We start from the raw sequence: 23,840 nt of genomic DNA on the forward strand, positions 1-23,840 counted from the left end.
TCACCCCCAAATAATGAAAGTGGGCGGGCGCTCCTCTCAGATTGAGGCTACGTCTCTCTCTCCTTTTGTCTCTTAGTCGGACTAGAACTGTCATGGCGCCTTCAAGAAGAGAGGGAAGGCCGGCCTTTCGCCTAGCAGAATCATCGGAGGCACCTGGACTGGACGGAGGGGTGGACAGAGAGACCACCCCCAGTTGAGATCCAACACACCGAAGCCTCCAAGAGGTCTCGGCCGGACACGGTGAAGAGGAGGAGACCGTGTTGAAGACTGCCTGCGAGCGACCGTCTCCGCAGGGCACCGCCCATCGTGACCGCCTTATCCAATGGAAACCCAACGGCAGTGCGGCACCGCCCATCTGTTGGTCTGGACGCCGCGAGGGCGGGGCCCGCAGTTCGGTTGCGCTGCGGAGCGCAGCTGTGAGGGAGTCTCTCTGGTCCGCGGCCCCGAATCCGAGCTGGAGCTGAAGCACAGGCTGCGGGGAGCGGAGTCGGGAGGTGAGCACCGAGGGGAATGAGCGGGAGGGAGGGGTTCGGCGAGAAGGCGGAAGGGTCGGCCTCCGCGGCGCAGGGCGCTGGGACCCCGGCCGGCGGGTGTCTGGAGGCGGCCCTGCTCGGTCGGCGGCCCAGGCCCGGCCCGCGGGAGCCGAGGGACCACCTCGGCCCCACGGCCCCTGCCCGGCCCTCCCAGCCTGCCCTGAGTGGCGGCGACCCGGAATTCTGCCGGCGCGGGGCGCGAGGCCCTAGCGTTCGTGTCGAACTGGGGCTGACGAGAGGCGGGGCCGGCGGCGGGGGCGGGGGCGGCGGTGGCGGGCCCCGCGGCCTGCGGAAGCGCAGCGTCGGGGCCGCGCCTGCTGGCTGAGGCCGGCGCGCCGACTGCGCGGGGGCGTGGCCTGCGCCCCTGACGGCGCCGCGGGGCTGGCCTTTGATGAGGTGGCCGCCGCTGGCTCCGGGGCCTGCGGGACTGCCCCCGCTCCCTTGCGGACAGCGGGCTGGGCGACCTGTTGGAGCGTGAAGCCGTCCCCTGCGCTTGCTTGATGTCTGACGGGACACTCCTGTAGGTCCCAGAGGCCCTTTGGTCTGAACCGGGTGCGGGCAGCCTAGAGGCCTGTGGCCCGAGAGCTTTTGCTGAGGAGTTGAAATGCAGAGGGACTGCAGCCCAGTAAATGAAAGTCTCGGGGAGAAACTTTGCGCGACGATCTACCCAACTTGGTCTGAAGTGAACACACTGTATTTCTCGGGTGGCTGGAGGTGGCGAGGAGGTTCTTTTAGGGGCGTACGTGGCCTTTTCCTTCTGTGATCTCTTAAACTTCTGAACGACCCTGAGGCAAAACTCCCAGCAAAGATCTCTTCATCAGTAGGGGAAGTGCTGGGGGATTTGGGGCATTATCTTCATTTTGCCTGCTGGGGAAAGATTGGGAAGGGAGAAGACAAGCACATTCCAAGGACATGCCTATGACTGGTAAAGGTTTGGCTTCTCTTGTGGTGCTCTACTCTCTGTGCCTGGGTCCAGAAATTTCCTTAGAGCCCATTGGCTATATAGGCTTCCTGTATTAGAACTTCACTGGTATTTCCTATTGTAATCTACCTGGAAATTTTACTTACCTGTTCAGATTCAAGATGCGTCCTATAAATGTAGCTGCTCTAGAGAGTAATCCATATGAACTTTATTACCATTTTCTTAGCTACTTTTCAGGGGAACAAAAAGGAAAACAATCTCTAACTTGTTTTCTGGTAGATTACTAAGACATACAGGTAGTAGCTTACTTGGCTGGTTGAATAAAATCTATTGATAGGCAGGTCCTAGAAAATAACAGGGAAAGGAGTACCTGAGTGGTTCAGTTGGTTAAGCATCTGACTCTTGATTTCGGCTCAGGTCATACATGATCTCACGGTTCCTGAGTTTGAGCCCCAGGTTGGACTCCGCGCTGACAGTGTGGAGCCTGCTTGGGATTCTCTTTCTCCCTCCCCTTTCCCTGCTTATGCTCTTCTTTCTCTCTCTCTCAAAATAAATAAACATTAAAAAAAATAAATAACAGGAAAGAATATCTTGCCAGATTTTCTCTTGTGCTTTGTTGTCCTCTGGTATTGACTAGAATGTCATCTAATAAGAATCTCCTGATTCAGGTTAAACATAGTATAGGTTGAGAGCAGAGATGGGCAGAAGTGGGTATCCAAGAGCTGTAAAATAAGGGCTTTTCAGAGGCTTCTGTATTCTGAACTTAGAGGAGCAAATCTACTTTCCAGGATGTCACTTCTTACTGGAACACCCCCTTGAGCCCAGCACACACAGGTTTCAACTCCTTCCCGCCCTTTGTTTTTAGACACATGGCATAACATTCAGTGACTGTCCTGTGACTTTCCGAACATGTTAGTGATGTTTAACTTTTGAGAATTTTGTCCTTCCAAATAGTCATGTGCCTTGAAAAAAATGTTATATAGTACTTTTTCCTGTAACGGCTGTTATCTTGAGTTATTTGTACTTGAGGGAAAATCTCTGTCAGATCTAGTACCTCAGAGGGTGGAGCCTTTGAGCCATGTGAATGAAATGAAAGCTGGAAGCTTAAAGTCCTAGATCTGTTGTTGTTTTTTTTAATTTTTTAAATTTTTATTTATTTTTGAGAGAGAGAGAGCTTGAGTGGGGGAGGAACAGAGAGAGAGAGAGGGAGACACAGAATCTGAAGCAGGCTCCAGGCTCCGAGCTGTCAGCACAGAGTCCAACGTGGGGCTCAAATCCACGAGCTGTGAGATCATGACCTGAGCTGAAGTTGGACACTTAACCAACTGAGCTACTCAGGTGCCCCCTAGATCTGTTTTTAATTTGTGGCTCCATGAATCTGGGCATCTTATTTATTTTATTTACTATTATATCTCAAGTACCTAGCTCAGTACATGTGACATATGGTAAGTGCTTAATAAACATTTGTTGAATGAGTGAATGAAAAAAAAATGTTGCTAACCAATACCCATTTGCACGCTCATACCACAGGGAAGGTGAAGTCATCAGGGATGAAGTCACTAATCACTGCCAGTCACCTGGCCCAAGGGTAGCCTCAGCATGGACTGGCAGACTTGATCTGTGTATAGAAGAGTTGGATAGTGAATGCCAGAATTAGTTCTAGTGATATAAATCAGCTGAGAGTTTCAGCTAGATAAATTGGGTGAGAGTGCTACAGGTCCAGCACTGATTTAGGGCTAAATCAGTAGAACATTTTGGGGTCTGGAGTCATCTGTTCTGAACAGGGCCCATGTAGGTTAGTTCTTGAACATAGTGGAAATAGGGGCAGGTAAGGATTCAAAGGGAAGGCTATTGGGTGAGTATTGGTGAGAAGGAATGGTGTCCCTGATTTTGGGGGGTTCATTTGTTCATTTGGACTTTACCAAGGAGGGGGGTTTCATTGTCCTAAATCTTAGGTTGGCCATTCTTGGGTGGGTCATCTTCAACCAAGATAGCTTCCCTTCTCTAGGGGCACCTGGGTGGCTCTTGTTGGTTGAGCATCCAACTCTTGATTTTGGCTCAGGTCATGATCTCACAGTTTGTGAATTCAAGCCTCATGTCAGGATCTGAGCTGACAGTATGGAGCCTGCTTGAGACTCTCTTTCCCTCTCTCTCTGCCCCTCCCCAGCTCGTGTTTGCACACGCACGTTCTCTCTCTCTCTCTCTCTCTCTCTCTCTCTCTCTCTCTCTCAAAATAAGTAAGTTTTAAAAAACAAAATATTAAAAAAAAAAAAAGATACTTTCTCTTCTCTAGATTAAGAGAATAGCTAATGTTTCATTTTTCAGACAGGATTAATTTGATTTTGGATTTAAAAGAAACCTGTTTTATTTTCTTTTTAACCCCAGATGAGGTTATTAGGATTAAATCTTTATAGATGTATCCTGACCCACTCTACCTTCTCCCTCCAACTTTGCCCCAACCAATGCAGGCCTGAGTGTTCGTTCCAGCATGTCGGAAGGGGAGTCCCAGACAGTAGTCAGCAGTGGCTCAGACCCCAAGGTAGAATCCTCATCATCAGCTCCTGGCCTGACGTCAGTGTCACCTCCTGTGACCTCCACAACCTCAGCTGCTTCCCCAGAGGAAGAAGAAGAAAGTGAAGATGAGTCTGAGATCTTGGAAGAGTCACCATGTGGACGCTGGCAGAAGAGGCGAGAAGAGGTAAGGTTGTGGTAGTGTCATTCTTGTGGGAGTGAATTCTGAGAGGTGAGAAGTGGAAGGGGAAAGTCTCAGAGGGCAGCTCAAACTTTAACAGATATATGGAGTATTAAAATGGAGGACTTATAAGGAAACTTTAATTATTCCTTTTCATTTGAATTCTCAGGTGAATCAGCGGAATGTACCAGGTATTGACAGTGCATACCTGGCCATGGATACAGAGGAGGGTGTAGAGGTTGTGTGGAATGAGGTCCAGTTCTCTGAGCGCAAGAACTACAAGCTGCAGGAGGTAGGTAGTGCTGAAAGGATGTAGCCTGGAGGATGTGACAATGCACGTGTCAAAGAGGGATTGGTGGTGGGAAGCTGCTGAGGAGGAGAGTACGTTGGGGTTAGATCATTTCTGGGGAGGGATAGGAATGCCTTTTCAGGATTACAGTGATTTATGAACCCTGTCATCTGACTGTCTCCCCTGCTTTCAGGAAAAGGTCCGCGCTGTGTTTGATAATCTAATTCAGTTGGAACATCTCAACATTGTTAAGTTTCACAAGTATTGGGCTGACATTAAAGAGAACAAGGCCAGGGTAAGAACTTTTTCTTGAGTTTACTGCAGAGAGTCTAGCTACATTTATTGTTCTTTTTACATTTAGACATGAAAACAAGGTAGTTTTGAAACAAAACTGGAATTAGCTGTTAGGGAGATGAGAGTAGGACATTGCCTACAAACTGTGTCTTTTGTCTTGTTACAGAAGGGGCAGAAATGAGCGAACTTTTGTTTCCTTCCCATAGTTCTAATTGTTCATAGTTTTCTTTGTCTTGTTAAATCTAAGGAAGTGGTACCAACAACCGTAGGAGGGAAACTTAAAACAATAGCCACCACCACCCAGCTTCCAATGGTGTCTATGTCACCACATAGGGGATCATTTCTACTGTAAGGCCTTATTTGAGTGCTTTGCCTCTCCAGGTCATTTTTATCACAGAATACATGTCATCTGGGAGTCTTAAGCAATTTCTGAAGAAGACCAAAAAGAACCACAAGACTATGAATGAAAAGGTATGGAGGGAGAGCAGACAAAGCTTTAGGCCGGTTTGGGGGTTTTAAAAAGATTATATTAATTATGAAGCTAATCAGGGGAACTGCTTGGAGGGTTAAGAGAGGGAATTACTGCTGACCCTTTGATCAAACTGTTCCAGGCTTGGAAACGCTGGTGCACGCAAATCCTCTCTGCCCTTAGGTAAGTAGGATCTGGTTAGTGTTTTTCCCCTATTTCCTGATTTAGTTCCTCCAAACAGATTTTAGGGCACTACTCTGCTGTTCTTTTCTGCCTCTGCCCACTTTTTTTGAGTCATATACTTTCAAGATTAGGCCCCTATGGTCTTTTAAAGGGTCTATCCTAGTGCCCTAACCACGAAATATCTCCCACCTCTTTCTCCCACTGCTTATCTGGCTATTTAACTCATCAGGCGTAATGGAGATTCAGAGTGTGGGGATTATCTTTGTGGTGACCAGCAGGAGACCAGGCCCTTGCTCCTCTTAACCCTTGGGTTCCCCCTGCCCTTAATTTCCCAGTGGCCCCTCTAACAGCCCAGTGCCCCCACAGCTACCTGCACTCCTGTGACCCCCCCATCATCCATGGGAACCTGACCTGTGACACCATCTTCATCCAGCACAACGGACTCATCAAGATTGGCTCTGGTGAGGGGAGGGAGAGGTTCTGGGCAGGGGAGCCTCGGGAATTTGGGAACCATGGGGGTAAGATGAAAGGAGTGGGGAGAATAGGGCAAAATTCTGAGGTGTGGGCTGGTGGTAAGAGTTAGGACTTTGCTAGGGGTAATTCACAGGGAGAGGCCAGTCAATTAGGGGGCAGGGTCTAAGACCTTTTTGGAGGGAAGTGGGTTAATTTAGAGATCTTGATAGGTTGGGAAAGGGCAAGAGATGGGTCTAAGATCTGACTTGAGCCCCTGGGGCCAGACCCTACCAAAGGAGGTTCCAGGCTGTGCCTGCTGTGAGTGCTTTCATTTGCCGTGTATCTGTGTGCAGTGTATAACATTTCTGTGTGCTGTGTCTGTGTGCGGTTCGTGTGTCCATTTGTCTGGGGCTTGGCTGCTCCATCGCTCACAACTTTTCTCTGTTTTCCTCCCTCCCGCTTACGGGCTGCTCTGTTCCCAACAGTCTTTCATAGGATTTTTGCTAATGGTGAGAGCTCCCTGTTGCCCCACTTGGGGCTCTGTTTGTGCTCCCTCTGCTCCCCTTTGCGGCTGCCCAGTGCATGCAGTCGTGGGAGCAAGCCCTGTTGCCTATCTCCCCTGCCTACTTTTGCCTGCTTGGCTTCTCCCTGCCAGCCCTCCACCTGCTTGCCCTTCCATAACTTGCTTGTTTCCTGTGGATTCTGCCTGGCTGGCCACTTACGTCCTGGATTCTTATTCCCCTTCATCATCAGGCTGGTTCCCTGAATCATACTGTGCTCCCAGACTCTCTGTGATTTGTAGTCATTGTTTATGACCTGAGTGAGTCCAAACTGGGCCCGGCCCTGGTTCCTCGTTCAGCCCTGTGACAGCAATGTTGAAGAATAAGGGAGTAGAGCAGGAGTCTAAAATTTTGGTAGATCAAAAGTGAGACTGATTCAAGGGTATTGGTTCAACTATGAGCTGTCTTTGAGTTTCAGTCAGCAGAGGTGGGGAAGAAGGAGGTTGTCTAGTTGGTTGTATGTTAATCCTTCTTATTCTTCTTTATCCAAGTTTCTGTATCCAAGGTCTGTAATTGTTGCAGATTAGGAAGAACTGTCTGGGTCTTTATGCTATTTTGCAGGGTGGCTGAAAGAACTAGACCAAACATATTCATGTGTTCAGGGATTAGATATTCCTGAGCTTTGGGGAAGGCGAACAGGTCACAAGCAAAAGTGTTACTTTAGCCTTTATTGCTCCTTCGCCAGCTTCCCCTATATACTTGTTAGTTTAGTGTGGGGTGCTCGTTGGTTCAGAATTCAGGACTTTAAATGAGAAGCGATAGACCTGAGAAAGGCGAAGTAGGTGGTATTCATGTTTAGTCTGTGGTTCATGATGGGAAAGGGACAGTTTTGCGCCTTGAGGGTTAGAGACTTCAGGAGAGAATTTGGCTTTTGGGGACCTCTCTCTGGAGTGAGACTATGCTTTGTTGATGGTGGTCAGATTGTGGGTATCTCCCCTACTCCCAGTGGCTCCTGACACTATCAACAATCATGTGAAGACTTGTCGGGAAGAGCAGAAGAATCTACACTTCTTTGCACCAGAGTACGGAGGTAAGGCATCTCAGTTTTCTCTGCCCTCACCCTGTTCCCCAGGTTTCCCACCTTATAACCTGAGGCACGGAGGTAATATAACAAACTTCCAGTCCTTCTCTGCTGGCATACAAAAAGTTTTTAAAAGGTATTTCTGCCACTCCCTACCCCCATCCTTTGATTCACCAGAACCTTCTCTGTTTTCCCTAGAAGTCACTAATGTGACAACGGCAGTAGACATCTACTCCTTTGGCATGTGTGCACTGGAGGTGAGGAAACCACAAGCAGTGGTGATGGAAAGGGATCAAATTAGAAGACAGAAGGGGGAGATGGAGGGATGACAAGTAAGTTCTTGAGGGAGTGATTCTGGAGCGCTGAAGTTCTGAAGTTTCTACTTGTCTTCTCTGTTCCCCCTCGCTGCAGATGGCAGTGCTGGAGATTCAGGGCAATGGAGAGTCCTCATATGTGCCACAAGAAGCTATCAGCAGTGCCATCCAGCTTCTAGAAGACCCATTACAGAGGGTAAGAATCTTCTGGATCACTCCCTCCTTAACAGACTTTGAAACGTCTTGACGTTTGTATTCCGTTTTATTTACTGGTAATATTTTTTTTTCTAAGAACAAGAGAACAGAAAGCAGAAAGGACAGGCAAAAGCAGTGAATATTTCCCTAGGTGGTGCCTACTTTGTTTTTTGTACACACACACACACACACACACACACACACACAGTTTAGGGGTTTAAGATGGGTAGCATTGGGGGTAAAGGTTGTGTGGTAAAGGTCATGTGTTAATTTAGGTGTATCTGCCTAGAAGTAAACTAACTTAATGGTTACCTCAGGTAATTGGTATATGTTCTTCAGACAACCATCTTGATATTTTTAAACACATTGATCAGTTTTAATTAAATCCATCATCTGGGGTTTTATATTTATATAGTTTTAGATAGGGAAAGTGCCCTAAAAAAACAAGCTAAGATTTAAAGGGTATAAAGTTATGAATCAGTAGATGGAGTATAGTAAGTAGAGGTTGGACAGGAACGTCCAAAGAAGGATAGTTTGTAAATTATTAGATAGTGTGACAGGAAGACTAGTGTGAAGTCCTGAGGCTAGTGTGGATTGAATTTCTAGTTCAGCGTTAGGTTGGGGCATTCAAGTAACAGATTAGGTATATGACCTTGCTGGCTTTTAAGTTTCTAAGTAGGAAAAGCAGGTTAATTGTCATAGGACCTACAGGAGGTGGGAAGGAGGGGTGAGGCTTGGGGAAAACCAGTGAATTTAATAGATGATTATAGGAGACAAAGGAAATTGTAGGGTTGGGAAATAAAGGAATTTAATAAATGATTAATGAATTTAATAAATATAGGAGATAAGGAAATTGTAGGGCTGGGAAATAAAAAGATGGTGAATATTGTTGATCACAACAGAGAAGGTAACTTTGGTGAGAGTTGAAGAGGAGCGTGTGGGCTAATAAAGCAGAGAAGTAGAAAATAAGGGAAAAGAATTCATAAGTTTGAATAGTAAAAGAAGTTTGTGGTTGGGGAACAGAAAAACAATTAAAACCAAAAAAACAGTGAACAGTAGCTTTCATGTTAATACCTTAGAGTTTTCAAAGCCCTTTCATATACATTTAATAGTTTGCCCCCTTAGTCCGTGCAAACCACCTAGTATGTACAAAGTCTGTGCTAAGTATAGTGAGTGAGATAAAGATGAACACAGTGGACTGGTTGCCAGATGTCTGTTCTACTTCCTTGTTCCTTTTTCTAGGAGTTCATTCAAAAGTGCCTGCATTCTGAGCCTGCTCGCAGACCAACAGCCAGAGAACTTCTGTTCCACCCAGCACTGTTTGAAGTGCCCTCGCTCAAACTCCTTGCTGCCCACTGCATTGTGGGACACCAGCGTGAGTCCCCTTGGCCCTGCTAGGAATTTTCTTCCCATCTGGAGCCTTAATAACTATCACGAGCATGCTCTTTTCTCTTCCACTTCCAAAAGAATTCTTTATCCCCCCGGGACCCCTGTGCCTTTCTATGACATTAATCTGACTATCCTTCTATAACTTCCCATTACTTTATGCCCTCCAGACATGATCCCAGAGAATGCTCTGGAGGAGATCACCAAAAACATGGATACCAGTGCTGTACTGGCTGAAATCCCTGCAGGACCAGGAAGAGAACCAGTTCAGACTTTGTGAGTAACTAACTGAGAGGGTCTGAAAGGGACAGATTGGTCACTACAACCCTGAGGGTTGTCAACTGTCCATTCTTTGGTAATTGTTGAATCTGCTATTTTGCTTATTTCCTTCCTTTCACCTGCTTTCTCTCTTTTCTCTTGCAGGTACTCTCAGTCACCAGCTCTGGAATTGGATAAATTCCTTGAAGATGTCAGGTGAGAGGAAAGGCTTGCTTGAGGAAGCGGGGGTGGCTGTCCTGGGGCATTCACAGAGCCCATGTGACCTGTCTGATCTCCCTCCAGGAATGGGATCTACCCTCTGACAGCCTTTGGGCTACCTAGGCCCCAGCAGCCACAGCAGGAGGAGGTGACATCACCTGTTGTGCCCCCCTCTGTCAAGACTCCAACACCTGAACCAGCTGAGGTGGAGACCCGCAAGGTGGGGCTTTGTGGGTGTGGATGTCTCCATGGTCATGGTAGAAGGGAGAGAGGACATGTCAAATAAGGCTTTGTCCTTTAGAGAAAAGAATGTTTCTGTCTTAGCAGGCTTGTCCTGTGGACTGGAAAGCCTTCCAACTGTTGGGGGCTTTTTATTGACTGGTGTCTACTATAGGGACCCTCCCTGTGCCCTCTCTCTAGGTGGTGCTGATGCAGTGCAACATCGAGTCAGTGGAGGAAGGAGTCAAACACCATGTAAGGCTCAGGGCCAGGGCTGCATAGGGCTGGTGGGCAGGAGGTGAAGAGGAGCCTCATTTTTTGACTGTCCTGTTTTTCAGCTGACGCTTCTTCTGAAGCTGGAGGACAAACTCAACCGGCACCTGAGCTGTGACCTGATGCCAAGTGAGTGTCTTCTTTCCCTCAGACGATGAGAGTCTGTGAGCCTCATCTGTGAGAAACCTTCGTGGGGGTGGGGAAGGTTACAGGGCAGTAACACATGGGCGCACAGAACGAATATCTTAAATAGCTCCTAATACTAGAGGGTGGATCTGACACCATTGCTTGTGGTGTTCTTTCCCAGCTGGGGTAACCCAACTGGGGCTGTTGGAAGGGCTCTGGGCCCCTTGCTCCCACACTGTGCTCACCCTTTCCCGCTTCTCTGTCAGATGAGAACATCCCTGAGTTGGCAGCTGAGCTGGTGCAGCTGGGCTTCATTAGCGAGGTGAGGTTTCTGCCTTCAGCTGCTCTGGTTGCCTCCATTCTTCTCTCCTCTCTCGCCCTGTCTCACCGAGCTCTTCTCTCCCAGGCTGACCAGAGCCGACTGACTTCTCTGCTAGAGGAGACCCTGAACAAGTTCAATTTTGCCAGGAACAGCACCCTCAACTCAGCCGCTGTCACCGTCTCCTCTTAGAGCTCACTCGGGCCAGGCCCCTGATCAGAGCTGTGGCCGTCGCTAGATGTGCAACAGCCTTTCTGCCCCTTCCCCCCAGTCAGTATTACCCTGTGAAGCCCCTTCTCTCCTTTATTATTCAGGAGGGCTTTGGGGCTCCCTGGTTCTGAGCATCACCCTCCCCCTTCCCCCCTCTTCCTCCCCTCTGCACTTTGTTTACTTGTTTTGCACAGACGTGGGCCTGGGCCTTCTCAGCAGCCGCCTTCTAGTTGGGGGCTAGTAGCTGATCTGCCGGCTCCCGCCCAGCCTGTGTGGAAGGAGGCCCACGGGCACTGGGGGAGCTGAATTCTACAATCCCGCTGGGGCGGACGGGGCGGGAGAGAAGGGTGGTGCTGCAGTGGTGGCCCTGGGGGGCCATTCGATTCGCCTCAGTTGCTGCTGTAATAAAAGTCTACTTTTTGCTACAAGCGTCGTGTGTGTGTGCGCCTTCCCCGCTAGGGGGAGCGAGCTCGGAGCCCCGCCCGGGGCGTGGGGTTGGGCCTCCAGGTGGCAGCCGGGCGGAACTGGTAGGGAGAGCGAGGGAGGGGCCGGGGCCAGGTAGAGCTGCCCTGCGGCGGGGCGAGGAGGGCCGAGATGAGGTGCTGCCGCCTCTGCAGATTCGGTAACTTCCGGCCCCGGTCTCGTTCCCCTGCGTCCGCCGACGACCCCTTCCTACAGCCCCCCGCCCCCGTTCACGGGGCGGCCACGAGGGGCCCTCCGGTTCCTTTCCCAGCTCAGGCCTGCCCCTCCCCCGTGCTTTGCAGACGCGGCCCGCGGCCCCCGGCGGCTTATGCGCGTGGGCCTGGCGTTGATCCTGGTGGGCCACGTGAACCTGCTCCTGGGGGCCGTGCTGCACGGCACCGTCCTGCGACACGTGGCCAATCCCCGCGGCGCCGTCACCCCGGAGTACACCACGGCCAATGTCATCTCCGTGGGCTCGGGGCTGCTGGTGAGCGCGGCGGGGGGCGGGGCCGCGGCTGTGAGGGAGGGGGGCGGGGCGGAGAGAGGCGCGGGCCTCAGGCATTGTATCTTCCAGAGTGTTTCCGTGGGACTTGTGGCCCTCTTGGCATCCAGGAACCTTCTGCGCCCAAGACTGGTGAGGGGATTTTTGGAGCTTTCATGAGGTCTTGAGTCAGGGAAATGAAGACCTGACTCAGCTTCACCTTCAGGTGGGAGGAGGAGCCTCAAATAGAGAAACCAAGGTGTCTTAGCAGTGGGAGAGTCCGCCACTCACAGCTGCTCACCCTGATCTTCTGCCCCTGCCAGCACTGGGCTCTCCTGGCACTAGCTCTGGTGAACCTTCTCTTGTCTGCTGCCTGCTCCCTGGGCATCCTCCTTGCTGTGTCACTCACTGTGGCCAACGGTGGCCGCCGTCTTATTGCTGACTGCCATCCAGGGCTGCTGGATCCTTTGCTACCGATGGACAAAGGGTCTGGACGCACTGACTGCCCGTTTGACCCTACAAGAATCTATGTGAGTGCGTGTTTTTTTCAGCCTTTTTGCAGTCTACAGGGCCTTGGTCCTGCCTTTTCAACCACCCCTACTTGCCACTCCTGCCCTGCTCCCTCTCAGTTCCCCACCCTCCCTCTTCACCTTTTAGGATACAGCCTTGGCTCTCTGGATCCCTTCTTTGGTCATGTCTGCAGGAGAGGCTGCTCTATCTGGTTACTGCTGTGTGGCTGCACTCACCTTACGTGGGGTTGGGCCCTGCAGGAAGGAAGGGCTTCAGGAGCAGGTAAGGAAGAAGAACAGGAAGGGCTCATTCAAAACAGACTGCCTGTAATTCAGGGCAAGAGTACTAACTCCATCCTCCCTTATAGCTGGAGCAACTGACAGAGCTTGAACTTCCTAAGTGTAAAAGACAGGAAAATGAACAGCTACTGGATCAAAATCAAGAAATCCAGGCATCACAGAAAAGCTGGGCTTAGGACAGGTAATCTATGGAGACTGTGGCCTGGGAAGGCGTGGAGGCAGGGAACCACTCTTAGAACTGGGTCATGTCCCCTGCCAGGCTGCTTGCCCTCTGACCCAGGTTCTCCCTTCTGCGGAACAGGTGCTGATCCAGAGGTTCATTACACAAGGTTTTCCACCTCCCCAGGATGACATAAACAGTTATAATAAAATAACTCTTTTCTTCTACTTGATTATGGTTCCTTTTGGGGGTTAAAGGGCAATGGGCTGATATTGGGGATGACCTTGATCGAAGAACACAATGGTTTGGTCTGTTATCTACAAGTCTTTAATGAGGGAGAGAACCCAATAACTCTTCCCTGAATTCTATCAGTTACTGAAAGGAAAAGCTGGTGCTAGGTAACCCTCCACACCACTGACTAATGAATTTCAGCACATCCTGGCACACTGGGCTGTGGGAGGTCTGTGGACAAACAGAAGAACAGGAGAGGAACTCAGTACTAAGAAAAAGCATTCCTTCTATAAGGAAAATCAACCCTATCTTAGTATGGGGAGCAGAGTTCAGGGTTGCACCTGCCTTGTTGACATTCCCACCCACCCTTCTAGTGGTTTCTTATTTTCCTTCAGTGCTATTCTCCCTGCCCCGACCCTTCAAGTCTCCCTCTCTAACCTTGATCGCCATAAGGAACTTATTCCAGTTGTCCTTGTTAGCTGCCTTCCCTGGCCGCTTAAATTCAATTTTGTTCCTCAGAATGGGGTATCCTGTGGGGGAAGAAAAAAAGATGAACTGGCATTTGAGGGGGAAAACAAAGAACAATTTAGGAGCAGGAAGCAGAATGTTCATGGCACCTGGCTGGCTCAATTGGTTGAGCATCTGACTCTTGATTTTGGTCCAGGTCATGATTTAAGGGTCATGGGGTCGAGCCCCATGTCAGGCTCCATGGCCAGCATGGAGCTTAAGATTCTCTTTCTCCCTCTCCCTCTGCTCCTCTCCCCTGTGCATACTCTCTCTCAAAGGAAAAAAAAAAGTTCTGCCTCCTTTACTGAATCACAGTAAGATGTTTTTTTAAATTTTTTATTATCTTCTTTAACATTTATTCATTCTTTGAAAGACAGAAAGAGACAGAGCACGAGCAGGGGAGGGGCAGAGAGAGGGAGACAAAGAATCCAAAGCAGGCTCCAGGCTCTGAGCTGTCAGCACAGAGTCTGGGAAAACACTTTCTTGAACCTGCTGTTTGCCCCTCCTTTCCACCCACCACAGAACGTTGGGTGCTGTAGGGTTCTGTACCTGTAATGAGGCAGGGTAGTGCCCGAACTCCAGTGCTCGCCGCCACCAGGGAAGCCTCATAGGCACCGCGCTCATCCCGAGGCAGAACCTGCTCCAGCCGCTGGTCCATTGAGACTGTGAGTACCCAGTCTCGAACCTCTTCTCTCTGAGCCTCCTGGGAAGGACAGGGAGCAGCAGCCTCCTCAGCACCAGCTTCCACAGCAGGCAAGTGGAAGGCGGCGAGTTTTACTAAGCTGCTGTCCTGTGCATCATTTTTTACCCATACATGATCCTCCTTGGATGGCGTTCATGATCACCACCTTAGTTTTTTTCTCTGCTTCTACTTTCATTGGAGGAACAGTGAGGGCAGAAGCCCTTCCAAAGATGTTGCTAACTCATGGCCATTATAAAGGTTAGGAGGGCCAAAATAAAGTGTCCTCCATTCACAACGTCCTAACACCAGTGAGGCCTCCCATTCTCCAATCTTGTGCCCTTACCGGTACGTGCTGCTTGGCTGGGAGTGGCACCTCAAAGGGAATGTCTGTATCCTGAAAGTCACAGTGGTCAAGGGCATCCAGAGTCCCTTCTTCGATTGCCTGTGGAAGAGTGGGCAGCCATGAGATAGACACAACTTGTGACAGGCAAAACTTCCCACCCTCTGGGCACAACTTTATGCTCACGTCAGTCAGATCCAGAAAGCGGTTGAGGAAGATGAATGCCATGTTCTCCCAGCCAACTGCCTGCAACAGAGGAAAGTTGCAGGTGGGAGCCAGCAGCTGGGCTTGGATGCTGCTTTTCCAGGATGCAGGGGGAGGAATTCGGGAAGTCACAGGAAAGCGATATCCTCCATAACATCAGCCCCACGCTCAGCTTTGCTCTACCAGAGCACACGGGATAGTCTACCTTCCTTCCTTTTGATTTCCTTAATTCCTCGGCCACACCCTTCCTTGTCCCAGCTCACCTTGGTAGCAATGCCAGCTTCATAGAAAGCCTTGTCTGCAGGTAGTAACTGGGTGTGGCGTAAGAGCGAAACAGAAAGCTGGGCAGCCACAGTTTCCTACAGAGTAAAGTCAAAGCATTATGATCCTGGTATGGAAGGGACTGAGCTACCAGGCCAGTGATCTTATAACTAAGGCAGAACCAGAACCAGAAAACCAACAATCCGTATTAAATTGGTCTGGATCTCAAGCGGTTCTGGGTCTTAGTTTTTTTTCATATGCACAAGAGAACTGGGCCTAGATTATTTCTATTATTCAAGTACACACAATAAATATACAATATACTATCATGAGTAGGCCAAAGGTATGTGTACATTGTAAGAGATCAACACAGAAGTTGTGGGATTTGAATGTTTAAGCATAATGAAGGTGGAACTGTGTGGGTAGAGAGCCCTGAGAAGGTCAAAGGAGGAGTCAGGAAGAAAAGCATCTCAGCAAGGGTTAAAGATTTCTTTAAACAAGAGAAAGTAGGAAAGAAGTGGATCAAGCTTGAGAATCCAGAATTTGAATTCATTCAACTTCATACATCTAAAGATGTGTCCATAAGACTGGGCGCTACCCCCATCTCACCAGCTGTTTGACACTCTGGGCTGCCGAACGAGTGGCATAGTAGTGAGCAATCAGCAGCATCGTCTCAAACTCCTCATGGGCTGGAGAATTTGCCTCACTAGACTTCACCAGGTTTTCACACTAGAGTAGGAAGACAGCACAGCCTGGGTCAGAGGAGTGCCAGAACCACCTGGACAAAAGTGTAGGCCATCTGAAGGTAAAGGTATATGTTATTTATTTATTTTTTATAAATTTTTTTAACGTTTATTTTTGAGAGAGAAAGCCAGAGTGTGGGTGGGGGAGGGGCAGAGAGAGAGGGAGACACAGTATCTGAAGCAGGCTCCAGGCTCTGAGCTGTCAGCACAGAGCCCGACGCAGGGCTCGAACTCACGGACCGCAAGAACATGATCTGAGCCGAAGTCGGTCGCTTAACCGACTGAGCCACCCAGGCGCCCCTGAAGGTGTATGTTTTATAAAAGACGTGAGGACAGGGACAGGCAGAGTGGTTTTTTCACTCTGTTGTGGACCCGACTTCCTCACCAAGTTGAAGAGCACATCCCGAAGATCAGCCCAGTTGTGATAGGCCTCAGCACTGTTGGTCCCTGGTGAGCTCACCATGTCCGTGAAGATCCTTTTGTAGATGTTGAAATTCTAGAGGTCATGGGGAAAGGAGAGCTGAGTGAGAAGGGATAACTAGAAGAGAAAGTACACATGGGCCCAAAAAAGGAAACCAGGCTTTAAGTGTGTGGGGGGGAGCGGGGGAGGAGCTAGGGGACAGTGATGGAGAAAGTGTCAATCATTTTCAGAGAAAAGAAGAATAAGAAAATGACTTTCTTACCAATTGGTGCTTTGAGTGTGGGCAAACAGGTGAATGTGAATGCAGTCATGGTGTTAATGGGCTGATATTCTAGAGAGCTGGGATGCTCAGACAGGAGAGCAATGTTTAGTCTCTTTAGGAAGTTAATGAGGCCCCAGAGGTGTGTCCAGGATTCATCTCTGAAAGACTATTCCTGCATTAGCTAATAGTATGAGGATACTGTTGAATGCTTCCTCAGATGGTAAATCCTGCGAGGCTGTACATTTCAGAAGAGGCTGGCGGGAGAAGGGGGGCTGTCTCTGGGCATGATGCTTTCAAGTTTTTTTGTTTGTTTGTTTGTTTTGATGTTTATTTTTGAAAGAGACAGAGACCGCATGCAAGTGGGTTAGGGGCAGAGAGAGAGGGAGACACAGAATCCGAAGCGAGCTCCAGGCTCCGAGCTGTCAGCACAGAGCCCGATGTGGGGCTCGAACTCACGAGCTGTGAGATCATGACCTGAGCCAAAGTCGGGGTGCTCAACCCCTCAACCAACTGAGCTACCCAGGCGCCCCAAGGGCATGACGCTCTCTTAAAAGAATCCTTTGAGAAGACCATTCCTAAGGGAATGGGTGGTTCTGAGGAGAAGGTAACAACTTCCTTGAGGGGAACATTCACCCCAAGAAGCAGGCGGGTACCTGTGGGTTAGCAGGGGCTCCGTGCTGCACATACAGGGCCAGTGCCTGGCCACAGTCACCCTCTCGGATCAGGTGAGTCGCATACAAAGCCACATACTTGTGCAGAATCTTGTAGTTCTGTCCCGGGGATGGAGGAAAAGCATGGGGAAGTTGGGATCAGTAAGGGCAGGCAGTGAGGGTGGGGTGGTGACTTGAGGCCGTGGATTTGTTTAGGAGGCCAAGGCATATGCAAGCCAGGCCCAGCTAGGCCTCTGACCCCAGTTTTAAGAGTGTGGAAGACTGACTCTCTGATGCTGGTTAGGGATCTCTGGGGTTGGCTTTGGAGGAATTAAGAGAGAGACAGCTCTGGGCAAGTGGAGCCAAGGGAAATGTCTAGAAGGGCTGGGGATGGGAGAAAGAGCAGTACCTGCTTGGTGGCCGTTTCAATGCACTTGTCCCATTGGCCCTGCTCCACATAGAGGTCCAAAGCAGCTACCACATCCACACCCACCAGCTAGGGATCAGTGGAAAAGACAGAGTTAAGAGGCCAGATGACATGAGCGGGGAAAGGAGGGACAGAATCTCTTGAGTCTCCACGCATTCTCCCTCTTGCTAACTCTCTGCCAGTCTCACCGAGTCCACTTTGCCCTGGTTCTTGAGGAACTCTTTATAACGCTCGTCCACATAGTCTTCGTACCTGTGAAGATGTGCAGAGATCTAGCACTGCACGGTCCCGGGATGCACACCCTTCCCATGAGAACTTCCTCTCTTTACAAAAGGAAGTAAAAGAATTTCCCAGTAGAAGGGGTCAGAAGCTTACCGGGGATCTAACTCCTTGGCCACACGCTTGGCCTTGTTCCACTCCTCACCCTCAATGAAAGCATCGATCGCTTCCTTGACTAAGTCCAAGTTCAGATAGAGCTCTGCAGCCTGCACAGTGGGGAAAATGGAGCTCGGAGACCAGCTTTCTCCTCTGTTTCTGCACAACTGCATGGGACACTGCCAGGAGCCCACCTCACACACCCTCCTGGGTGTAGCTGGTACTGTTCCACCCCTCTCTGTGGAATTTACTTCTTCAGTCCCAGCACTCTACTTACTGCACTGTACTTTCTGATTCCAGTCAGCTGGGGTCCCACAGCCCGAACTACTTCCAGACTGCGCTGAGGAGGCAGAAACTTGATGGCGAGTTCAGCTGCCTGAGCGGTTGAACGGAAGATGACAATGGGTAGGAGAGACAAATACTGCTGGGCGTCCTCAGCCTGATCTGTTTTTTCCTTCCAGTTGTCGACGGTCTCTCTAGCACTCGCCTTCACCTTCTACCCTCCTGGGCAAAACCTGTCTCACGGTCCATCAGAGCCTTTAAATGACCATCAGTGGACCTATCTGTTCCTCTCAGCTCCTGCTCTGTCACATACTCCCTTTGATGTCTGAGGTCACTGCATTTGGTCCTGCCATGTCTGACAAACTGGTTTCTCGAGTTCTTTGTCACAAACAGAATCTTGGTGGTGCAGGTATAGCGAAAGAATTCTGCAACTGTTTGTGCTGGGCTTTTCTAAGACTCAGTTTCTTCACCCATAAGAGTGATGGTTGGTCCAGATTTGTATTGTCCAGAACAGAAGCCACTAGTCACATGTGGCTAGTCCCAACTTAGATGTGCTATCAGCTTAAATACACACTGGGTTTCAAAGACTTAGTATGAAAGAAGGAATGTAAAATATTTCAATAAATTGAGATAAATAAATATCAATAATATAAGCAATCAATAAAATATTGAGTTGAAATGAGTTTAATGTTGAAATGAGTTTAGATATATTTGGTTAGGTAAAATATAATTATTTTCTTGTATTTCTTTTTACTTGAGTATGGCTACTAGGAAAATTTTTTTTTTTTTAAACTTTATTCACTTTTGAGAGACAGAGTGACCATGAGTGGGGGAGGGGCAGAGAGAGAGGGGGACACAGAATCCAAAGCAGGCTACAGGCTCTGAGCATTTGGAACAGAGCCTGACGCAGGGCTTGAACCCACAAACCATGAGATCATGACCTGGGCCAAAGTCAGATGCTCAACCGACTGAGCCACCCAGGCGCCCCGGCTACTAGGAAATTTTAAATTTACATGTGTGATTTACCTTTGTGACTTGCATTTTATTTCTATTGGACAGTGATGCTCTAGATGATCGTGGAGACACCTTCCAACCCTAAAACTCAGTAATTCTACAAATCCGAGCGTTCTATACGTTTACTCTATTTCCACTGTGATGCTGACGTCCTCACCAGATTTTAATTTCCATGTACATAGTCCAGTTTTAGCTACAGTCTATGCTAATCCTCCTGGTCTTTCCCCCACCTATATATGCCTCACTTCACCTGCCAAACCCTTCAAAACTTAACGTGCCCCATCCAGGAAGCTAATTTGCAGAAGGTATAGCCATGCACAGATGCCAATAAACAATGCTCCAGGGTAAAATATAGCAGATGCTTAATAAACACTTGCTGGTTAAATCTGCTAAATTTTGCATAACCAACCATCAGTCCTTTCTACTCCCCCCGCCTCCCCCCGCCAACGTCTACGGGCTATTCAATTACAAGTCCTCAGAAACCAGAGGGAAATTCTGCAGGAGAATCATCACACCAATTTTATTTAGGAAGCTGAATCAATCTCACCCCATTCACAACTCTGAATCTATGATGCATCATTTAAAACTTCACACGTACCCCAATTTCTAAGATACTAAAATGCAATTATATATGTTTTAGAGTTGATGAAACATACTGGTTTGACTTAATCTGCTAGATGCTTCTCTTCAGGAGCTGCTGGGTAGAGGAGGAGCCTCTGCTTTCTTCATGGCCTCCATCCTCCCTCACAGAGCCTACCTGAGCCCTCCAGCCCAGAGGTCCCATCCTTCTCTGAACCCCAACTTGGATCGCACCCTTTAAGTCTTCACTGAGATACACAATTGAGCCGCGTTAGTCTGACTTCCCCAACTTCTGGCCATTAGGGTTCTGCCTTAGAACCCCCCTTTTACAGCTTTCATTGCTCTAGCATCTCATAATCACTCAGTAGATCTCTGCTGCTTGAGTAAAAACGAAAGACACAGAAGGAGAAAGAGGAATGTCCGAGGGGGAATGCTGAGTGTGAGGGTGGCCTGGGAAGCGGAAGGCCAGGAAGGGTGTAGCAGGTCTTACCTTCATCCAGCACTTTTCCATCAGGCTGCTGCTTCCTGAGTCCCGCACCTTGAGGTAGCAGTCGACTGCACGGCTATACTCTCCAGCCTGTTCCCACTGTCGAGCTTGTTCCACTAGCCCCTCCATACCCCTGATGAGATGAGAATACACATGACCAGGAACAGGACAGGCAGTGTGGCCTATCCTGTGCATACTGTGTGACCCACCCTACCAACACTTGCTGCCTCCCGCCTTCATACCTGGCCCCCTTCTTGGTAGCTTCCCGCTCATACTCTTCCTGCAGAGCCTCCAGCTGGCCCGGCACATAATCCTTGCAGATCCGCAGGGCATCGCTCCATAATCCAGCCTCCTGCTCAGATTTCCAGGTATCAGGGAAGCAGAGGCAGGCATGACAGCTTCCCACTGCCACACAGGTGCTATGGGCCACTGATCCCTGGGTCCTTGGACCTCTCTTCTCCTTCTTCCTCCCCAGTGCTAACTTCCTGGATCTCTCCTAGTAGCAGGGGTCCATGTAGTACTCTCTGGGTTCTCACACCCTCTCCCCTTCCCTCATGGCTCTGAATCCAGTGCCCCACCTTATAAAAATTGAGGGCCAGGCCCGGTCTCTGGGCCCGAAGCAGCAGCCCTTCTGCTTTCTGAAAGTCCTTCTCCTCCAAGGCCCCCCGGGCCTGCCCCACGAGCACCTCGGCGACGCTGTCTGGATCGTGGGCCTCGGCCACACGCTGAGCTGCCTCCCAATCCTGGTTATGGACAAACCTGCTCCCAGATGAGGACACAGGAGAGGCTAAGTGTAGGACTGAGGCCTCAACAGTGGGAGGCAAACAGCCATGTCACTGAGGGGCAGATAGAAGATTTATCGGTACGCAGTTCAGAGGAAGGTGAAGGGGACCATGCAAGGTCCTGGGACTGCGCCTGGGAGGTCAGGATTAAAGAACTTATGGGGTAACTCACATGAGGACTGCTTCCTTGGGTTTACCAGCCCTGATGAATTCAGCTTCAGCCTCTTCAAATTTACCCTGTAGGGACAGAAGGGCAGCTGTACATGATGAGAAGCAGACTGCCATCACAGGCAGCCACGAGAGGGGAGGAGGTCAGGGTCAAAAGCAATGGAGAGGGATCACATCCATACCTCATCCTCCAGGTACATAGCATATCGGAGATGAATCTCAGGGGTTTTGTGCTTGAGGGCCAGTCGAGAGAGTTCAAAAGCAAATTCAAAGGAGCTGAAATGGAAGGTGCAAATAAGGTCTGCCTACTCAGTACTTCATTTTATAAGAGAAGAAGACAAACAGGGCAAGAGAAAACAGAAAGGGCAAGGATGGGGGGAGGAAAAAGGACAAATGAAGAAAGGTAATCCATATGAAGTGATAGAGAAGCACAGAGAAATGTAAAGGAAGACGTGGATCAGGAGACACTTGGAAAAGCCTGTGTGTCCCGAGACCAGCTGATGTTAGGAGCAGGGGACCGGCACGAGGCAGGGGACAGGAGTGAGCTTCACAGCACAACAGCTGCCAGGGTAGCAAGGGCTCCTCGTTCTCCCACCACCTCCTCCGGAGCCACAACTTCATTAGCAGAAAAACAGTCTCTCAAGAATGAGTAAGACGACCCTCAGCAATCTGACTTGATACAGGATTATTACTGGTCTTCCGTAACATTTGCTTAAGAAAAGTGTTTTGCATTTAATAGAATCATACTTCCGTTCCTCAAGTAAGTTACTGGCTTAGTGCTTTAGCCTTTAGCTTTAAAAGCTGTTCTCTCTGGGGCACCTGGCTGGCTCAGACAGTAGAGTGAGAGACTCCTGATCTCGGGGTTATGAGACTGAGCCCCATGTTTAGAACAGTTAAACAAACGCTCATCTGAGCCCCCAGGAAATAGGAGCAGAGCTAGTAATTCATTCTCGCCTCTCCATCAAGTTCTACCAAGGATCTCTTCGCTCTTGCCTCAGTTTTTAGAAATGCTTCTCAGTTATACAACAACTTTTCTTGTCTATACAGAGGATCTGACTGGAATGGGGCCAGTGGAGAGAAGACTTAGGGCCTCACCAGTTGTCAGCAGCGTGGTCAATAGCAGCTTCCAGGAGTCCCAGCTTATTAAGCAGTCTAACTGCAGACTCTCCTCCCAGGCTCTTTGCCCACAGATAGGCCACGTGTTTGTGGGCATTAGTGCTTCCATGAGCCTTGGCCACCTGTGAAGCAAAGCCACTTGGCAATCCTCCCATGCAGGGACACATGGCTGCTCCCTTCTCACCTCTGACCTGACTTCAGCTTTGACAAGGATCAAGTATTTCTACTAGAACAGCAGGGAGAGGCCTAAGTTTCAGGGTCTGTTAACCTGCTTAGGGTCCAAGGATGAGTTTTAGGTAGCCTACAAACCCTTCATATTACATGTGAAATTTTGCCGATAGGTGTGGACATTTTTCAAAGATACCCACTACTAGTTCAGAATTAGTCACCTGAGAGTGGGAAAGAGGGGTGGCCATATCCCTAGTGTGAACTGGACTCCTTACCCGGTAGGCCTCCTCCCAAAGCCCATTGGAGCGGTACATGTTCACTGTTGCCTTCCACTCCTGAGCCTCGAGGTAGTGATACTCAGCCTCCTGCAGTCGGCCTTCAGCCTCCAGCTCCTGGGGAAAGGTAGGTCAGGATGGAGAGAGGGGGCCATGGAGCCTGTTTGGGGGAGATATGGGCAGAGACAAGAGAAGGGCTCACCTTGCCCAGGTGGAGATGTGTGTCACTGAGGAGATCTGGGTGGTGCTTCCCTACCAGGCGGATCATATCATCATACAACTTGTGCTTTTTGAACATGGTGATGGCAAGATCAGGCTCTTCCACTGTCACGTAGAGCCTGGGGATGGGAGATACACCTGGGCCTCCTAGACCCAGATTCCTGCCGCCAGAGTCATTCCTAAGAGACCCTGTCACTGCCTTCTAGGCAGAGGGCACTTATCCTCAGACACCTTCCTCCCTGCAGCCCTGAAGCCTCCTCCCACACCCGCTCTGGGGCCGCAGCTCACCTTTCGGCCTCACGGTACTTGCCCTGCTTCTCCATCTCCTGAGCCTGGGTGATGTACAGCACTGACACGTCTTCTGGTCTCATGCACTTCATCGCCAGCTGTGCAGACACACAGAGCCAGAGTAGCCTCTGGTGCCAGTTTCCAAGGGAAGCAGAGGGATATGCAGAGCAGCCCGGGAAGCCGGACTCTGGGGCAACGAGTCTTCTCAGGAACTCTGAACTTTCCCAACAACCACAGGAATTTGGTTACTGTTGCTTTCCTAGTCATTCCAGGGAACTCCAAGTCCATAAGGAGCAAAGTAAGAACTATATTCTGCTCAGGCAGAAGGGTCAGAGATGCCCTGTGCTGGGGGCATCCATCCCCATTCCCATATTCCCACTGTATCCACCGGGTTCAGGAAACAGATGCGAAACAAAGTCGTATCTGTGACCAGGGCTTGGGGACTGGTGTTTCAGATGCCCCAGCTCCTGAGCCCGTCATGCCCGCTTCAGAATTACAGGTTTGGGAACAAG

General features: G+C 49.6%; 3 protein-coding genes across 5 annotated transcripts in view; 2 read left to right on the forward strand and 1 right to left on the reverse strand.

The window, feature by feature from the left end:
• Nucleotides 1-346: 346 nt before the first annotated feature.
• Nucleotides 347-11,363, forward strand: NRBP1 (nuclear receptor binding protein 1). 2 transcript variants are annotated; one of them, XM_058682866.1, is made up of 19 exons: nucleotides 347-494; nucleotides 3,924-4,153; nucleotides 4,317-4,439; nucleotides 4,630-4,731; nucleotides 5,112-5,201; nucleotides 5,342-5,382; nucleotides 5,749-5,843; nucleotides 6,321-6,344; nucleotides 7,342-7,425; nucleotides 7,615-7,673; nucleotides 7,828-7,926; nucleotides 9,168-9,300; nucleotides 9,482-9,587; nucleotides 9,735-9,785; nucleotides 9,873-10,008; nucleotides 10,209-10,262; nucleotides 10,346-10,409; nucleotides 10,673-10,728; nucleotides 10,813-11,363. In XM_058682866.1, the coding sequence occupies exons 2-19, from the start codon at nucleotides 3,944-3,946 to the stop codon at nucleotides 10,915-10,917; spliced, it is 1,632 nt and encodes a 543-aa protein (XP_058538849.1). In that variant the 5' UTR covers nucleotides 347-494; nucleotides 3,924-3,943; the 3' UTR covers nucleotides 10,918-11,363. The 2 variants fall into 2 exon arrangements, with proteins under 2 accessions (XP_058538849.1, XP_058538850.1); XM_058682867.1 differs by lacking the exon at nucleotides 6,321-6,344.
• An 81-nt stretch (nucleotides 11,364-11,444) lies between these two features.
• Nucleotides 11,445-13,074, forward strand: KRTCAP3 (keratinocyte associated protein 3). Its single transcript, XM_058682878.1, has 7 exons — nucleotides 11,445-11,557; nucleotides 11,700-11,884; nucleotides 11,972-12,031; nucleotides 12,202-12,408; nucleotides 12,536-12,670; nucleotides 12,756-12,868; nucleotides 12,989-13,074. Exons 1-6 carry the CDS (start codon nucleotides 11,530-11,532, stop codon nucleotides 12,861-12,863), a joined length of 723 nt encoding a protein of 240 aa, XP_058538861.1. The 5' UTR covers nucleotides 11,445-11,529; the 3' UTR covers nucleotides 12,864-12,868; nucleotides 12,989-13,074.
• Nucleotides 13,075-13,151: 77 nt separating this feature from the next.
• The window catches only part of IFT172 (intraflagellar transport 172), a 34,115-nt gene continuing 23,426 nt past the window's right edge, over nucleotides 13,152-23,840 (reverse strand). For both annotated transcript variants that reach the window (XM_058682863.1, XM_058682864.1), the window contains 22 exons: nucleotides 23,329-23,426; nucleotides 23,024-23,159; nucleotides 22,822-22,938; nucleotides 22,358-22,500; nucleotides 21,445-21,538; nucleotides 21,267-21,331; nucleotides 20,891-21,071; nucleotides 20,555-20,664; nucleotides 20,316-20,445; nucleotides 18,228-18,326; nucleotides 17,951-18,060; nucleotides 17,764-17,827; nucleotides 17,558-17,644; nucleotides 17,152-17,268; nucleotides 16,201-16,311; nucleotides 15,682-15,801; nucleotides 15,075-15,170; nucleotides 14,794-14,853; nucleotides 14,611-14,709; nucleotides 14,135-14,288; nucleotides 13,517-13,608; nucleotides 13,152-13,309 (listed from right to left, as the gene is read on the reverse strand). In XM_058682863.1, the coding sequence (XP_058538846.1) occupies nucleotides 13,220-13,309; nucleotides 13,517-13,608; nucleotides 14,135-14,288; nucleotides 14,611-14,709; nucleotides 14,794-14,853; nucleotides 15,075-15,170; nucleotides 15,682-15,801; nucleotides 16,201-16,311; nucleotides 17,152-17,268; nucleotides 17,558-17,644; nucleotides 17,764-17,827; nucleotides 17,951-18,060; nucleotides 18,228-18,326; nucleotides 20,316-20,445; nucleotides 20,555-20,664; nucleotides 20,891-21,071; nucleotides 21,267-21,331; nucleotides 21,445-21,538; nucleotides 22,358-22,500; nucleotides 22,822-22,938; nucleotides 23,024-23,159; nucleotides 23,329-23,426 (2,373 nt within the window). In that variant the 3' untranslated portion in view covers nucleotides 13,152-13,219. The remainder of the gene's footprint in view (nucleotides 13,310-13,516; nucleotides 13,609-14,134; nucleotides 14,289-14,610; nucleotides 14,710-14,793; nucleotides 14,854-15,074; nucleotides 15,171-15,681; nucleotides 15,802-16,200; nucleotides 16,312-17,151; nucleotides 17,269-17,557; nucleotides 17,645-17,763; nucleotides 17,828-17,950; nucleotides 18,061-18,227; nucleotides 18,327-20,315; nucleotides 20,446-20,554; nucleotides 20,665-20,890; nucleotides 21,072-21,266; nucleotides 21,332-21,444; nucleotides 21,539-22,357; nucleotides 22,501-22,821; nucleotides 22,939-23,023; nucleotides 23,160-23,328; nucleotides 23,427-23,840) is intronic.

Source organism: Neofelis nebulosa, chromosome 9, assembly GCF_028018385.1.
Source record: "Neofelis nebulosa isolate mNeoNeb1 chromosome 9, mNeoNeb1.pri, whole genome shotgun sequence".
NCBI classification, from domain to species: domain Eukaryota; kingdom Metazoa; phylum Chordata; class Mammalia; order Carnivora; family Felidae; genus Neofelis; species Neofelis nebulosa.

Coding starts and splice junctions, on each gene's coding strand:
- KRTCAP3 (XM_058682878.1), top strand. CDS start 11,530: ATGAGGTGCTGCCGCCTCTGCAGATTCG. Junction 12,032..12,201: donor ACCTTCTGCGCCCAAGACTG/GTGAGGGGATTT, acceptor TGCCCCTGCCAG/CACTGGGCTCTCCTGGCACT. Junction 12,671..12,755: donor AGGAAGGGCTTCAGGAGCAG/GTAAGGAAGAAG, acceptor CCTCCCTTATAG/CTGGAGCAACTGACAGAGCT.
- NRBP1 (XM_058682866.1), top strand. CDS start 3,944: ATGTCGGAAGGGGAGTCCCAGACAGTAGTCAGCAGTGGCTCAGACCCC. Junction 5,844..6,320: donor ACTCATCAAGATTGGCTCTG/GTGAGGGGAGGG, acceptor TGTTCCCAACAG/TCTTTCATAGGATTTTTGCT. Junction 9,588..9,734: donor AGAGAACCAGTTCAGACTTT/GTGAGTAACTAA, acceptor TTTCTCTTGCAG/GTACTCTCAGTCACCAGCTC.